General features: G+C 38.1%; 2 protein-coding genes across 2 annotated transcripts; both read left to right on the top strand.

Annotated features, from left to right (window-relative positions):
• Positions 1 to 2,810: 2,810 nt before the first annotated feature.
• LOC134657409 (transcription factor BTF3 homolog 4) lies at positions 2,811 to 4,296 on the top strand. Its single transcript, XM_063512955.1, has one exon. The coding sequence runs from the start codon at positions 2,985 to 2,987 to the stop codon at positions 3,504 to 3,506; it is 522 nt and encodes a 173-aa protein (XP_063369025.1). The 5' UTR covers positions 2,811 to 2,984; the 3' UTR covers positions 3,507 to 4,296.
• A 2,814-nt stretch (positions 4,297 to 7,110) lies between these two features.
• On the top strand, positions 7,111 to 15,357 carry LOC134657404 (TGF-beta-activated kinase 1 and MAP3K7-binding protein 1-like). The gene is made up of 8 exons (XM_063512950.1): positions 7,111 to 7,315; positions 7,467 to 7,601; positions 7,721 to 7,826; positions 8,407 to 8,514; positions 9,698 to 9,845; positions 10,831 to 10,886; positions 11,986 to 12,086; positions 14,771 to 15,357. Exons 1-8 carry the CDS (start codon positions 7,155 to 7,157, stop codon positions 15,327 to 15,329), a joined length of 1,374 nt encoding a protein of 457 aa, XP_063369020.1. The 5' UTR covers positions 7,111 to 7,154; the 3' UTR covers positions 15,330 to 15,357.
• Positions 15,358 to 16,077: the final 720 nt, after the last annotated feature.

Genomic DNA, 16,077 nt, shown 5'->3' with positions numbered 1-16,077 from the left:
TTACGGCTAGCCGTGTTGAAGAACGTATGGCGTCGAATACATTCCGGCGGATTTTCATTCAGCCGCATTCAATCCGGCTAATCGTCGAACCGCCGCATTTCAAAACCCCCTGTTTTAGAGGCTAGCCGTAATGTAATACGGCGGATTATATTACGATCCGACTGCGACATCAATATAACATAAATAGTCTGTTCGGAAAGAGAAGAGTCGTGGAATGTATTGTGCCCCATACATTCCACGACTCTTCTCTTTCCGCACAGACTCTACTAAAATTACGATTAGGTACCTATATTGCTGTGCTGTGGTATGCAATGCAAGGTATTATGAAAATTAGACACGTTTTCGTGATTTTCTTCTATCGAGCGAAATCGTGATTGTTTCTAGCGTGCGTTTCTTTATCGATTCCTTATAACTTACCCTTACCTACAGGAACTTACCTATTTAAATGTAGATACCTACCTGTCTAGTCTATTATATCCTAAGGACATTAAAGAAAAAATAAAAATCGTTTTTGGTTTGTCTTTTAAAGAAATACTTATTGTTAAACAAAAACGTCCATTTTTCAAATTATTTTTTCAACTCCATTTTTCAGGACCGTTTTGGTCGCGTTCTGTCATTAAAACAATTACTTTACGAAGTTATCAAGATGTCTTAAAATAAAAAATAAACTTTCCGAGAACGTATTTAAATAGATTTCCCTAATTTGTGGGTTTTGGGGATAATTGTTAGCGTTTTAAGCTTGTTTAAACTCGATGACAGATGGGAGATCGGGAATCGTGAACGCACCCATATGTTATGGCGGGAAATCATCAATCTGTGTTTTTTTTAATGAAATTGTGGCTTTCACAATAAATTTAATGTTAGCGTTAATAATGTACCTGATGTATATAATAGTACCTACTCTGGCAAGCCAGCTTTGTTCAGTAGAAAAAGGCAGTAAAAATGTAGACGCAAAGTATCTATCTTCCATACAAATTTTGAATTTAATGCCTTTCTTTATGACATAGTGGGCTTAATACAGTTAGTGGATGAAATCTGATTGTTTTGTATATACGGACAACAAGTATTTTTTTAATTATTCTCCCTTAAACTTTACCCTAGGGCTTTCCTCTTCTCCCCCTCTTTTTTGGGGGTAGCCTGAGGTCACATACAGAATGTAACAAAAATGGTGGGGATCCGTTTTAGGACATAGAGTTAGACAAAACTAAGTTGGCAGCGATTTTTTTGGCGCGAAGAGTTAATATTGGCAAATTTTCAACAATAATAAAAAAAAAATAGCCCAGGCGGTGATAGTGTTTTTTTATTAAGTTACCTATCATATCTTACAATTTCTTAGTAAAGCCGTTCCTACATTATTAAAACATTCCTTCGCGCGAAACTGATTTGTCACAAGCCAAAAGACTTTAATCTTTCCTAAGCACCCAATTACCAATGTCAATAAGTTTTTGCCAAAAAGATTAGTCTAATACAGCATTTTTTTTACATTCTGTAGCTGTAGCAATAATAAATCAACATGTTAAAAGTCAAGACACATGCGAAGATTGCGAAGATATTCCAATTTGGATCTTATGACTCTTATGAGTATTAAAATCGTTGGCACTTACCGCCCCCATTGCACACAGAATATTTTATCTGTGCCGATTAAGTGGGATTATTTTAGAACGACCACCCGGGTAAAACGGCAGCTGTCAAAATTTGCCGCCATTTTTTGCCGGCATGGGATTATTGTTGGTTTAGATTTTTATGAGTTACCACTGAGTTACACGCATTTTTAACTAAAATAGGACTTAACGCTTGACAGTTTTATCTTGCAAAATACTTTGATGTGTAGATTAGACATAGAGATGACTACACAAATGACTACGCTAAGCTAAGCAACGGGGGAGTGTTAACGATTGACATGTTGGCTAAGCACTCTGGTTTCGTTTTGTTTCACTTGGTTTTGTCAATTTATGGACACGAAATGTTCCATTGGGTATGAAGGTATGAAACAAGGTAACAAAGTTAACAAATAATAAGTAGGTACGTACCTAGCACCTATCTAATGAAAACAATGCTTAGGTATGACACAGAGATGCTTAATACATTACAAAAAAATATCAAGTCATAGTGAATCCCCAGATTCTCTTCGAATATCTTATAATATAAATATAACGTAAAGTGGCTACTACCGCCATCTAGTGTGTAGCATAAATATTAATCACGTCGTTTGCGACGCCATCTATGTTGCTATTCATTAACTAACATGAACTACAACGACTATCAAAAGCTAACTGTAGCAAAAGAATGCCGCTAGATGTCGTACCATAGGTGTAACATTCCATTTTACGGAAAACTCATATTATGTATTATTATGGATTAATAATGTCAATTTATTAATTATTTCCGCACAACAAACATTTATTTATTTTAATAGCAAAGAATAAACAATCTGGTAAAAAAAAAATTCAAAGGTAAGTTATAATTTTATACAAGATCTCAATTAAACACTAAACAAAAAATTGATTAAAATTTGATAAGCAAAAGTTACTTTTCCATTTATTAACAATATCATTATTATAGTGTGTCACAGGACTGTTCCATTTCAAACATAGACAGAGAGATTCATACTATCTTTGTCTTACACTAGTACTAGCACCCAAAAGAAAAGGATGAGTATAGTTTTTTTGTTCCTATTTACTGACAAGATTTGGTTGACCATCTATACAAAATAATTATTTGTAATTTAGATGTAATTTAGTAATTTCTCAAAGTTCTGACGTGAAAAGGAAAATCATCGTAGACAGTGCTGCCAACTTCTCGCCGGTGACCGAGATGGATCGGAAATCCACCATTTTCCCTTTGTAGCTAACCGGTGTTCAAAACACGTGCGTACTATCAAGTTACATGGAAAACTGGCGTGTTCCGAGCTAGAAATAACAAATAAACCGTCTGAAAAAGTGCGCCGTGTTTAAGTAGTCAGGTGACGTGTGTAGTAAATCAAAATGAACACCGAAAAGCTGAAGAAACTGCAATCGCAGGTGCGCATCGGCGGTAAGGGCACACCGAGGCGCAAGAAGAAGGTTGTGCACGCCACAGCCGCGACAGACGACAAGAAACTCCAGTCTTCCCTCAAAAAACTGTCAGTTAACACGATCCCTGGCATCGAGGAAGTTAATATGATCAAAGATGACGGCACAGTGATACATTTCAACAACCCGAAAGCGCAGGCCTCGCTCGCGGCGAATACTTTCGCTATCACCGGTCATGGAGAGAACAAGCAGATCGCGGAGATGCTCCCCGGTATCCTGAGCCAGCTCGGACCCGAAGGTCTCAACCAGCTGAAGAGACTGGCGTCCAGCGTGGCCGCGCCAAAGCCGATCGAGGAAGATGACGAGGTACCTAACCTCGTCGGCAACTTCGATGAGGCGTCGAAACAGGAAGCCAAGGAGGTCGTCGCCGACGACAAGAAGGAGGAAAAGAAACCCGAGACAGAAACCAAAGCCGCCGACAAGAAAACCGACTAACTATCCCCATTATGACAGGAGTGATCTAGGTTTTTAATTTTGCTCATTCAAGTGTCTTTATAACAAACGCTAAGGGTTTCCAAAGCCTTACCAAGTGTCTCAAACGTTTATTTTATTATTTAGTATTTGTGTTCCTAAATAAATGTACTTTCAATTAGTGGTTTTGCATTTATTTGAAGTTTTTTACGTGTGAAGTGCCAAAAGGGACACTCGTGTGCCTTTGCCCGTACTTAGAAAAAAGGGGACACAGTTTTGTTTTTAAATATTTGACTCCGTGACTTTGGAAATCCTGTATAGAGCCATCCTGTATGAAACGAAAAAGCTTGTCTCTCCTTCAACGCTACTAATATGTCTTTATTAACTGTAAAATACCGCTAAATAGGATATTCTGTCGATCATAGGTCCTAGTTAAGTGTTGTAATAAACCTATTGTTGAGATATTGGCAATATGATAAAAAGTCTATGTATGGCATAATATACATTTATTTTTTACACTGCACTGGCATATAGGAATATATTATTATATATTAGTAAAGTAAGGTGAGTGACACACCTTATCATATTTTTAAATGGTATTTTCTAAAGTTGTTGATTCATGTCCGGTTGAAGGAATTTGCTTTCTCATTTTTTAATAGAAGAGAAATAGGTTAAATCAAAAGAATCTTAGTCACAGATAGCTCTTTAGGTTTCAGAGCTGACGTTGTATAATAAACCCATAAAAATTGTAAAATTTAAAAGGTTAGAGTTTTTATGTGTGTGCAAGCATGACATTAAAACTTTGATCGCTGTACTTTGGATTTTTATTTGAGTTTCCTTATACCTATTACAACCTACTTCAAACATAATATATTAAAAACAAATTGAAAACTATTCTAGCTCATTAAAAGCAAAATAAACAAGGGTACATGGTTTTTGCATAAAAATACTGCAATAAAAATGAAGGTTGGCTTGATAACTTAACATTGACTCACAGCTGTGTCACATGTTGCAAAAAAGTTTTCTAAGCAATATTGAATTGGTCAACTCTTAATTATTACAAGGATATGCCATAATTTTTTATTGCATGTCTTCTCTAACAATAAAACAGCGTGGGAACAATAAAATTCCCGCCCAAAATCAGGCTATTCGAGGAAATTAAACCGCAAGACTGTTAAAGTTAAGACCGCGAGCCACGAACAGGTTTCCATGACCAATCGCCTCCCAGGCGATAACTCCTATAATGGTTAACGGCTACGTATGATGAATCCTCGTGGACGTCAGCTGCCGCTCCGTTGGTGGGTTGAGGAATGGCAGCAACCGAAACACGTAAAAAAAAAAAATATTTTCAGTCATCGCCTCCCGCTTGATACTTTGTCAGATGATAGTTTAGGTGTTATTGTTAATAAAAAACATCGTCAGCCGGTTGTATCGCGGTGGAATCACCGTCAGCTGGTCACATGAACATGTAAAAAAAAAATATTTTTTCAGTCATCGCCTCCCGCTTGATACTTTGTCAGATGATAGTTTAGGTGCTATTATTAATAAAAAGAATCGTCAGCCGGTTGTATCGCGGCATTTTTTTTACATGTTCATGTGACCAGCTGACGGTGATTCCACCGCGATACAACCGGCTGACGATCTCTTTTATTAACAATAGCACCTAAACTATCATCCGACAAAGTATCAAGCGGGAGGCGATGACTGAAAAAATATATTTTTTTTACATGTTCATGTGACCAGCTGACGGTGATTCCACCGCGATACAACCGGCTGACGATTCTTTTTATTAATAATAGCACCTAAACTATCATCTGACAAAGTATCAAGCGGGAGGCGATGACTGAAAAAATATATTTTTTTTACATGTTCATGTGACCAGCTGACGGTGATTCCACCGCGATACAACCGGCTGACGATTTGTTTTATTAACAATAGCACCTAAACTATCATCTGACAAAGTATCAAGCGGGAGGCGATGACAGAAAAAAAAATTTTTTTTTACATGTTCATGTGACCAGCTGACGGTGATTCCACCACGATACAACCGGCTGACGATTCTTTTTATTAATAATAGCACCTAAACTATCATCTGGCAAAGTATCAAACGGGAGGCGATGACTGAAACCAATTATTTTAAATTTTAGATTGTATTTATTTATTTGTTTTATAAATTCATGTGACCAGCTGACGGTGATTCCACCGCGATACAACCGGCTGACGATTTTTTTTATTAACAATATCACCTAAACTATCATCTGACAAAGTATCAAGCGGGAGGCGATGACTGAAAAAATATTTTTTTTTACATGTTCATGTGACCAGCTGACGGTGATTCCACCGCGATACAACCGGCTGACGATTTGTTTTATTAACAATAGCACCTAAACTATCATCTGACAAAATATCAAGCGGGAGGCGATGACTGAAAAAAAAAATTTTTTTTACATGTTCATGTGACCAGCTGACGGTGATTCCACCGCGATACAACCGGCTGACGATTTGTTTTATTAACAATAGCACCTAAACTATCATCTGACAAAGTATCAAGCGGGAGGCGATGACTGAAAAAAAATTTTTTTTTTACATGTTCATGTGTACAGCTGACGGTGATTCCACCGCGATACAACCGGCTGACGATTGTTTTTATTAACAATAGCACCTAAACTTTCATCTGACTAAGTATCAAACAGGAGGCGATGACTGAAAAAAAATTTTTTTTTTACGTGTTTCGGTGGCTGCCATTCCTCAACCCACCAACGTAGCGGCAGCTGACGTCCACGAGGGTTCATCATATATGGCCGTTAACCAGTATACGAGTTTTCACCCGGGAGGCGATGACTGACGAAATTTGCGCCTGGCTCGTGGACCACTTGATAAGTGGTAATAAACGATTAGATAAAGGGCAAAGTTGATTTGGTGGCCTGCTTTATAGCACTTATTTGAGCATGACTCATGTATTTTCAATTTAAGGCGTGTAGTGTGATATTTCAGCACGCTGACCTAAACAAAGACTACAATTACAAACAACATTATACTATTTTGATGGGACAAGCAGGTAAGACATTATTTGTGAAAATACAATCATTTATTTATGCTGTATTTAAGAGAATTGAGTATGAGTAGTATGTTTGACTTGTTATAAAAAAAAAGAAAGAGTAAAATAAAATTAAAAGTTTTGGACAATGTTTCTTCTTTTAAAATAATTGCCGATTCATTTACAGATTTATCGATTGGTAACTCGACCCTTCACATTTCGGTCATCACTATATTTTTTTTTTTTGGATTTTATTGCCTGTCATCACTATAATCTGTCAAACACAATATTGCCAGTAGTGCAAATTACCCTAACCTCTGATTAAAAGTGCAAGACTAAAACTCAGAAATTTTCCTTTTTCATTGTCAGATCCTTGTTTATTGGCTTGAAGTCTTGTGATTTAGTACTCAACATACTAATACATATTTACTACTATAATATAGAGTACTTATTATATGTAAAAGTGAATTAATCAAACAACAAGTATAGTAAATCGTAATAGAATGGTAAATTCGATGCCATAACTGGCAATATTTTTGAAACGTCAGTTGTCATTGTCAAATCGACGAATATTTTTGTAAACAGCATCTATTTATCTTTGTTTTTTTCGCTAATTTAATAAAGGTTTCTTTACGATGATCGCTCCGGTCGCTAGGCCCGTGGCACGGCCGTGGACGGACGACCTCCCGAAGTGCCGCAATACGTGCGTAGCGTCGTATTTTTCGCGACTGGGAGGCGGGAATGTCGACTCCAATGACGACTATCTCTGCTTTCATTGCCAGACTGAAGATAACTCGTAAGTATTGTAATCTAATATTTCAAATTTCGGATTTTAAAACTTTAAGGTATATTTAGAATACAGTGCCTCGCTATGACCTATGTTATGAACTAAAAAAATGTGTTTCTGTCTATTCTAAGTATACATTTTCTTATTACACAATTGACAGGAGCTTATATGGAGTATTTGAGCCCCATAATGGGCTGGAGGCGGCCCAGTTCATCATGCAGCGCATGGCGGCCGAGCTGCTATTCCCACCTCCATCTGCCAACAATACTGACGAGGAGATTAGGGATCGGCTGAGGTATATTCTATGGTTAAGTTTTTGCTGAAGGTCTATGTGTTAAGTTCTATAACAATGATGTAATAGTTACCTGCATTAACACTTTATATTAAGGCTAAATTGTCATTGTCATATTTCAGGAATGCTTTTAGCTCTGTAGAAAAAGCCTACACTGAGAACTATGACAGCATGATCGCTGAGCGAACCAGCTTGCAGTACCAGCTGCAGACACTTACTGAGTCACAGGTAACTTTACTATTTGTCTTTCTTAAGTCAATTAATATACACACAGTATACAGTATGGTTTTCTTCAAAAAAGGAGTTAAAGCCAAATTTTTGTAGGCAATTGTGCCAAATAATTTGAGGCCCCTTGGCCTCGGCATCCTCTTAACACTAACATGCATAGCTGGGCAGAAGTCCGTTAATCCGTTAATCGTTAATTAACGAAGTTAAGTTTTCGGGTAACGGATTAACTTTTAAGTTAACTTTAAAAACCTGTAACAGACTTGTTAACTTCCGTTAACTTTCCTTAAGTCCGTTAATCGTTAATACCTAAGTACCTACTCACACCATCACCGCGCGCTGCCGCGCCGCGCCGATCACGTTCCGACTAGTTTGCGTTAGGTTTGTATGCAGTGCAACTTTACATAGCGCGAATCGTCGCGCGCTTGTACTACTAAGAGTCTAATATTGCTTACCCCGTGCGCCGTATTAATTTTGTTATTACGAGAGTATGACAGAGTCGATCGCGGCAACCCGAGCAGTTGCCATATAAGATACATGGGTGCGAGCGAGCGATTACAATATTTATTGTAATATGTTTCAGGCAGTGGAGGCGATCCTGGCGCGGCTGAAGGAGATTGACCGACATTTGTCCGGTGGCGCCACCGTCGTTATAGCTCTAGTACACAACAACAAGCTGTATTGCGCAAATGTAAGTATCTAATTTAAAGAATGGATGCTTACACGAAGAATTCCGTACATTGATCGCCTGTTCCTATCTCTATTGCACGCGCATAATTATATTGCTGTCCCGCTTGCACAGTGCCATTGACAGCCGGCATCATGGGCAGGACAGCAATATAATTTCGCGTGCGATAGAGATAGGAATAAGTGGGTCTACGAAATTCTTCGTGCTAAGCGTCCTTTCTTTGCACAGAGTCTTTTCAACTTAGCCATATTCGAGTTTCACACATTTTGGCCGTTTAACCCTTAAATGCATGTTTTTTTTATTCTTTTTGCCCGAAATTAATATATGTATCACATAATTGTTTGCCGTTTCTAGGAAAAATAGTAAAAAAAATATACAAAATTATATAAATATAAAATAATTACAAACCCCGTAAAATCTGCCCAAAATCACATACTAAAAATCATCAACTTCCAGGTTTTTCCAAGTTTTCCGACATTTCGTCTATAAACAAATGTAATTTTTATATATTAAAATACTGCGCAAATTTATGTAATAATTCGGAAAATTTATTAGTTTTACTATTGAAATAATATACAGGAACAAATAGAATTTGTTTAACCCTTAATCTGTGAGCTGTCTAACGCTTTGTAGACATTTGGAAACACTCTCAATGCTTTTTATTTACTTCTAAATATTACAATTACAATTATTATTAAAATTACAATTTACAAACGATATAAATATTTGTAAGTAAAAGCGCTGGTGGCCTAGCGGTAAGAGCGTGCGACTTGCAATCCGGAGGTCGCGGGTTCGAACCCCGGCTCGTACCAATGAGTTTTTCGGAACTTATGTACGAAATATCATTTGATATTTACCAGTCGCTTTTCGGTGAAGGAAAACATCGTGAGGAAAACATCGTGAGGAAACCGGACTAATCCCAATACGGGCCTAGTTTACCCTCTGGGTTGGAAGGTCAGATGGCAGTCGCTTTCGTAAAAACTAGTGCCCACGCCAATTACTGGGATTAGTTGCCAAGCGGACCCCAGGCTCCCATGAGCCGTGGCAAAATGCCGGGACAACGTGAGGAAGATGATGATGATAAATATTTGTAAGTACTTACCTACTTTAAATTTACCATTCCTTAATGCTTTCTATGCCCTTGAATGGCTTGAATTCCTAACAGTTTATTTTTATATTTTTCTAGGTTGGTTGCTGCCGGGCCTTGCTTTGTCGAACGGACGCCAATTCAGTATTGCGAGTGGTACAGCTGACAGCAGATCATAGTCTGTCTAATGAAGATGAGTTGCTACGGCTAAGACAACTAGGGTTGGACACTAATAAACTAAGAAATGGTAAGTAACTAAAGAAAAAAATGTTGTGTAGTCGGTGCTTCCACATCGCCAAACGAATTGCATAGAAAAGTGGATACTTATGTTAGGGCATCGACTGTAAGGGTTCCTCTACACGATGGGCCAGCGCCGGCCACTCCAAGGGACGCAGCCATGCGGTAGAATGAGATAGCAATGTCACTTGCTCCCTCTAACGCATAAATGCGTCCCTTGGAGTGGCCGGCGCTGGCACATCGCGTAGAGGAGCCATAACAAGTGTACATGTAATACATAGTAAGTATTGTTTGGTGTAAGAAAAATAATTGACCGAAGCGTAGCGAAGGTCTACGTTTTGACTCGGGCATTTTGCTTTTGTATGTCCGGATGTTCTCCTCTACAGGTCACAATTCTCAACCGATTCTTGTGAAATTTTGTGACCAGATTCTATGAGTAAATATTTTTTTTTTGTTGATCCCGTTTTTGGAAATTTTCAAAAATGGAGGAGTTGTGATACCTCGCGCTTAAACAAATAGTCGTATCGATATCATAAGAGTATTTTATTTTTGAGACATATTTACATAGTAAATGGCAAAAAATGCAGACAAATTGTATTGCTGGTTTAGGCGGTATTTAGATATTTAGTTTGTACTCGAGAATGAGTAGCGGAATTTCGTCAGCTTAGCTAAGAACTATCATATTCATATGAATATTCATATGAATATGATATCATGGCGCATTTTGTAAACAATCGGTTTTTTTGTTTGCACACAGAAAGTCTGGGCTCGATCCCCAGTAAGACATAACTTTTTGTGTTTTTTTTTCACTTAAACTTCGTTTTTTTTTTAATAAATTAAAATCTTTGTATTGTTGATTGATCAAACGGCTGTGTGGCGCTGTCATCGTGCACGGTCCCAATAAGCTATGCTCGCGAGGTCTACAGCTCACAGAGCCACTAGTATAAATTTATTTGCGTTTTTTAATATTGCTACACCAATTTTTTCTTTGGTAGGCATGTACGTGGGAAACCAGGCGGGCACGCGCTGCCTCGGCAACTATTTGGTGAAGGTAGGGACGGTTATTATAATATAAGATGTATAGGGGTAAGTAACGTAATTTCGGAAACGGATTAATGTTGTAATTAATTGAATTTAAACTGTCGTGAGACAGTAACGTTGAATAATTTTACGGTTTAGACTCACTCGTGTGACAAGTGAGTCTAAACCGTAAAGTTGTTTAACGTTGTAATTTTTGAAACGGAATAATGTTGTAATTTCAAAAATAATATTTGGGGGTTTAAATTTATTTGTATCGTTTAGATCGTTACTTACGTTTTTATTTATATTTACTATTTATTACTACCACGGGTCTCCGAGTAATCGGTGAACATACATAAAAAATGTAACCTTAACCGGGCGCGGCTCACTCCGCGATTTTGTCGCTTCGCTACAGGTAGCTAAAAGTACATCCGTTCCGCCCCAATTTTGGGGAAAGTCATAAGCCGCGCGTGGCGCTGTCGCCACCTAGCGGCCATATCTGTGCCGATCGTAACAGACGCGTTTTGTTAGAGAGCGAGTCTTCTGTACTTAGTAGGTACTATTATTTATTCTGTGCCTTAACCAGAATAGGCTACATGACTAATTTTTTTTATGGTATCAATCGATCGGGTTTGTTTTTAGGATCAAATGTCTATATGGGACCCATTGCATTAAAGTAACACAAAAGTCAGAAATTGTAGTCAAAGTCCGACAGTCGCACTTCACTCGCGAAACGCCCTATATAAAACGGCCAGAGGCCGTGACGTCATCGCCCGTCTTGTAGTATGGACAAAACAAGAAAATTGCGTTTTTGTCGGTGAAATATTGCGTTTATGTATTTTGTTGCCATACAATATTTTTTTTGGATGAAACGTAAGGAATCGAATGGCACCCTTACCTTTATCGTTTTTGGAAGTTAAAAAAAACTTAAATTTTGAAACTTTCAGGTCCCGTAATTTTGTAATTTTTCAATATTTTATTGTAATATCCACATTATTGTCATAAATTGCTCGTTCGCTATCTATTTTACTAGATTTTGTTATAAAATTCAACATGTGTCATCATCCCTATTCCCTCCTTCGGGATAAAGACCCTGTTAACGAATGAATGGTGGATGTATGTTTCGTCAGGGCTTGTACAAGGCGTTCCCGCTGCTGGGCGGAGCGCGCGCCGCGCCCGTGGCGCCGCTCCCCGAGCTGCACGGGCCTGTCGCGCTGGATGACAGTTGCAGGTACCCGTGCTGTCGGCATTTCATGTAGGGTTGCCAGATGGTCGGGATTTGGCGGGATTCTCCCGATTTTTAGCATGTGTTCCCGATTCCCGACAAAGTTAAAACTGTCCCGAAAATCAGCTTCACGTTATAAAACAATAATTTCAAGTTCCTAACTGTCGTCGAGCGAGCGAGCGACCCGCGTTGAGCCCGTCAGCGCGGAATGGCGAGATTGGGCAGAGCAGCTGACGTAGTGCCAATAATGTAAAATATCGTTGTTTTTAATACAATTACTTTAATTTGAATGTTTCTTTTTTCCCGACTTAAGTCCCAAAATCCCGAAAAATTTATATTTTTTCCCGATAATAGCGCCTTTCGATCTGGCAACCCTAATTTCATGGCTTGTACCAGGGATGTTGCGAACATCCGCATCCGCAACCGCGGAACTTCCGCATTATTTTCAACATCTGCATCCGCATAGAATCGATGCGGAGCTTATGCGGATGCGGATGTCGAACAAGTCGGTACAGGAACGTCTTAGCGGCGGCGTAAGTAGGTAATTTCGTCATTAGTCATTACCTATATAACGAAATCGTCTAGATCCAGAAAAGTCGGCGAACTTACTGTTTATTCAATATTTTTCCCCTATATTCTTGCTCAAATACTAAACGTTTCGTTTTTTTTAATAAAAAAATACTAAGAATGTAATATTTGACGTTTTCTAAGTTCCTAATCTTGACATCCGCATCCGCATTCGCGGATGTCAGCCTTTAAATATCCGCATCCGCGGATGTCAAAAAACCTGCATCCGCAACATCCCTGGCTTGTATAGGTGAACCAGGATCTATTGAGGGTGCGCCATGTTGCGGAATTTCACTGGAACTAATTTTTTCATACTACACTGAATTGTCACCCTATACATGAGAATGACAGCGCCCTCTTGACAATTATCATATATTACTGGTCAGGCTATACATACTATTTATTGAACCTTCCGAGGACATTTAAAACGTTAAGATGGATACCTGAACTTGCTGCAAGGAAACCTGACGTTTCTATTTATTTAACAATATATTTACACGGCATTACGGACGAGCCGATACGCCGAGAAATTAAACATTACAAAATACACAAACACATGAAACATATAACGAGACAATAAATGTAGAGGACGACTCGCAGAATCTTAGACCTTTGCCTTAGACGTTCCCGGCACACCTCAGCCACCCATCTCTAAGCAAACAATTTATATAAATAAGTAATCATTATCTTAACACCTTTAGGTATAGGCATAGCTGGGCAGAAGTCCGTTAATCCGTTAATTAACGAAGTTAAGTTTTCGAGTAACGGATTAACTTTTAAGTTAACTTTAAAAACCTGTAACGGACTTCTTAACTTCCGTTAACTTTCCTTAAGTCCGTTAATCGTTAATACCTAAGTACCTACTCACACCAAGGCCGCGCGCTGCCGCGCCGCGCCGATCACGTTCCTACTAGTTTGCGTTAGTGTAAGGCCTGAGAGGACGCTCGAGTTGGGCGTGCAGCGGGGCGGGGCGTGCGGCGTGCATGTTAAACAAATGCAAGCGTATAGGAGCGGCCTTAATGCACGCCGCTCAAATCACTTGTGAGCCCGAAGCCACGCTGCACGCCCAATGATTACCATGTTCATTAGTAGATTAGTCTTTAATAAAAATGAAAATGTATGATTATTTCTACTAGTTTTATTTCCTATTGCGTATATTTACGATTTTGAGTTAACGATTAACTTTAACTTCCGTTAAAACTTTTGAAAAGTAACGTTTTAACGTAGTTAACTTTTAATTTAACGGATTAACGAAGTTAACTTTTTATTTAACGGATTAACGATTAACGATGTTAACTTTTTGATTAACGGTGCCCAGCTCTGGGTATAAGTATGTATACTTTAGATATACTCGTATTTCTTTCCATTCAAAAACTAATTGTTTTTTTCTATCAAGACTAATAATCTTTTAACCACAAAAAGTAACATCAAAAATTAATATTGATTAATTAACACAATTATTTATTTGTACAAAGAATAAAAAAATTCTTAGGTACAGAAAAAGTAAGTATTGACTTACTTTTTCTGTACCTAAGAATTTTTTTATTCTTTGTACAAATAAATAGATTATATACTTCCTGATTCTTGATAAACTTCTTGACCAAAACCAGGCCATAGAGAAAAAAATACATAGAGTGCTCACTCCATACATCAGTTTTAGTACCAAAAAGACTATTAGCATCTAGCAATGAGTAGCGGAACTGTCAGTACTGCTACTTGACAATAGATGTCGCCACCGACCGGAAAGTCTTATGCTGTTGAGATAAGACTTTCCGGTCGGTGCTACATCTATTGTCAAGTAGCAGTACTGATAGTTCCGCTACTCGATGCTAGATGTAGACACTGAAATTAATAGTCTGAACTGATGTATGGAGTGAGCACTCTATGTATTTTTTTCTCTATGACCAGGCGTGTCTCACTCCGCGATTTCGTCGCTTTGCTACAGGTAGCTAAAAGTACATCCGTTCCGACCCCAATTTTGGGGAAAGCCATAAGCCGCGCGTGGCGCTGTCGCCACCTAGCGGCCATATCTGTGCTGATCGTAACAGACGCGTTTTGTTAGAGAGTGAGTGTTCTGTACTTAGTACTATTATTTATTCTGTGCCAAAACACTGTATTTCCAGATTCCTTGTCCTGGTCAGCTCCGGGGTCTACAAACGCATAGCCGAAGTGAAAGGCAGCAGTGAGCAAGCCAACAAACAACTTGCCCAAATAATTGTAGAAAACTTCCGCTCACAACCTGACTTCAAAAAAGTCAGCCAGTCCGCTCTCCATGAGATCGAACAAGAATTTGTCTCGTACTGCATTAAGAATAATTTAACACCTAAATCTAACACACATATGACTTTGCTAATAAGGAATTTTAACTTTATTCAAATCGATCCGGAGCCTAGTTTGGTTCCGAAGCACCAGAATCCATCGGTTCGCTTCAATCCGATAATTCAATCTAAATCGAACACTTTATTGAATGAGTTAGACTCTGAAATTTATTCATCGGAAACAACAGAATCGAATGTAGACACGAATAGGTCTAATAGGTCTACAGAGTCGGGGTCTGACATAGAACCTGGAAGGCAGTACGATAGAGATAGGAAGATTAAAGGTTATGTGGATTTTACGTGTTATTATGAAAATGTTGAGAAGGCAAGGAAAAATGGTACTTTGCCCAGTTTTATTGAATGATGTTTTGAAATTATTAGTATTAGCATTCTGTGCCTTCTAATTTTTATTAATTAACAGATAAGAAAATGATATATTGTAGTAGTTATTAATGCAAATGAATAAATTATAAATTAAACTGTATAATTTGTTTGAAACCTTAAAGGTGTGACTTTGTGCCCACAGTGCAAAGAACGCTTAAGGCCCCTGTACACAATGGGCCAGCGCCGGCCAGTCCAAGGGACGCAGCCATGCGGTAGAATGAGATAGCAATATCACTTGCTCCCTCTAACGCATAAATGCGTCCCCCAGAATGGCCCACGCTGGCCCATTGTGTACTGGGGCCTTTATAAATGTTATAGTGTACGCAGACAACATCACTCACACGCCAACATCATAATTTAATTTAATTAATTAATTAATTTAATTTAATTTTAATTTTATTTAATTTAAAAATGTAAAAATATGGACTGTTTAATTGTCTGAAATAAATTTATTTTATTTATTTATTTATTTATTATTATTGGTAAAATTAGCAAATAGAATCCTAAAGGCTACTTTACGCTACTTTAGGCTACGGGCTTATACGCGTTTTTTGCGTTTATATTTTGGGTATTAATGAATGGGTTTTACATTAAAGGTACTTTTTTTCGTTTTCTGTATACATGTTATAATTTTAAGAATTGCCGCTGAAATGTATTTTATGGTAGTTTTTTTGAAATAAACAACTAGTCAAACTATTGTAGTTTTCTTTACACTTAAATTAGTGCAA

Source organism: Cydia amplana, chromosome 20 (genome assembly GCF_948474715.1).
Source record: "Cydia amplana chromosome 20, ilCydAmpl1.1, whole genome shotgun sequence".
NCBI classification, from domain to species: Eukaryota; Metazoa; Arthropoda; class Insecta; order Lepidoptera; family Tortricidae; genus Cydia; species Cydia amplana.
This window is presented reverse-complemented; position numbering and strand designations above follow the sequence as displayed.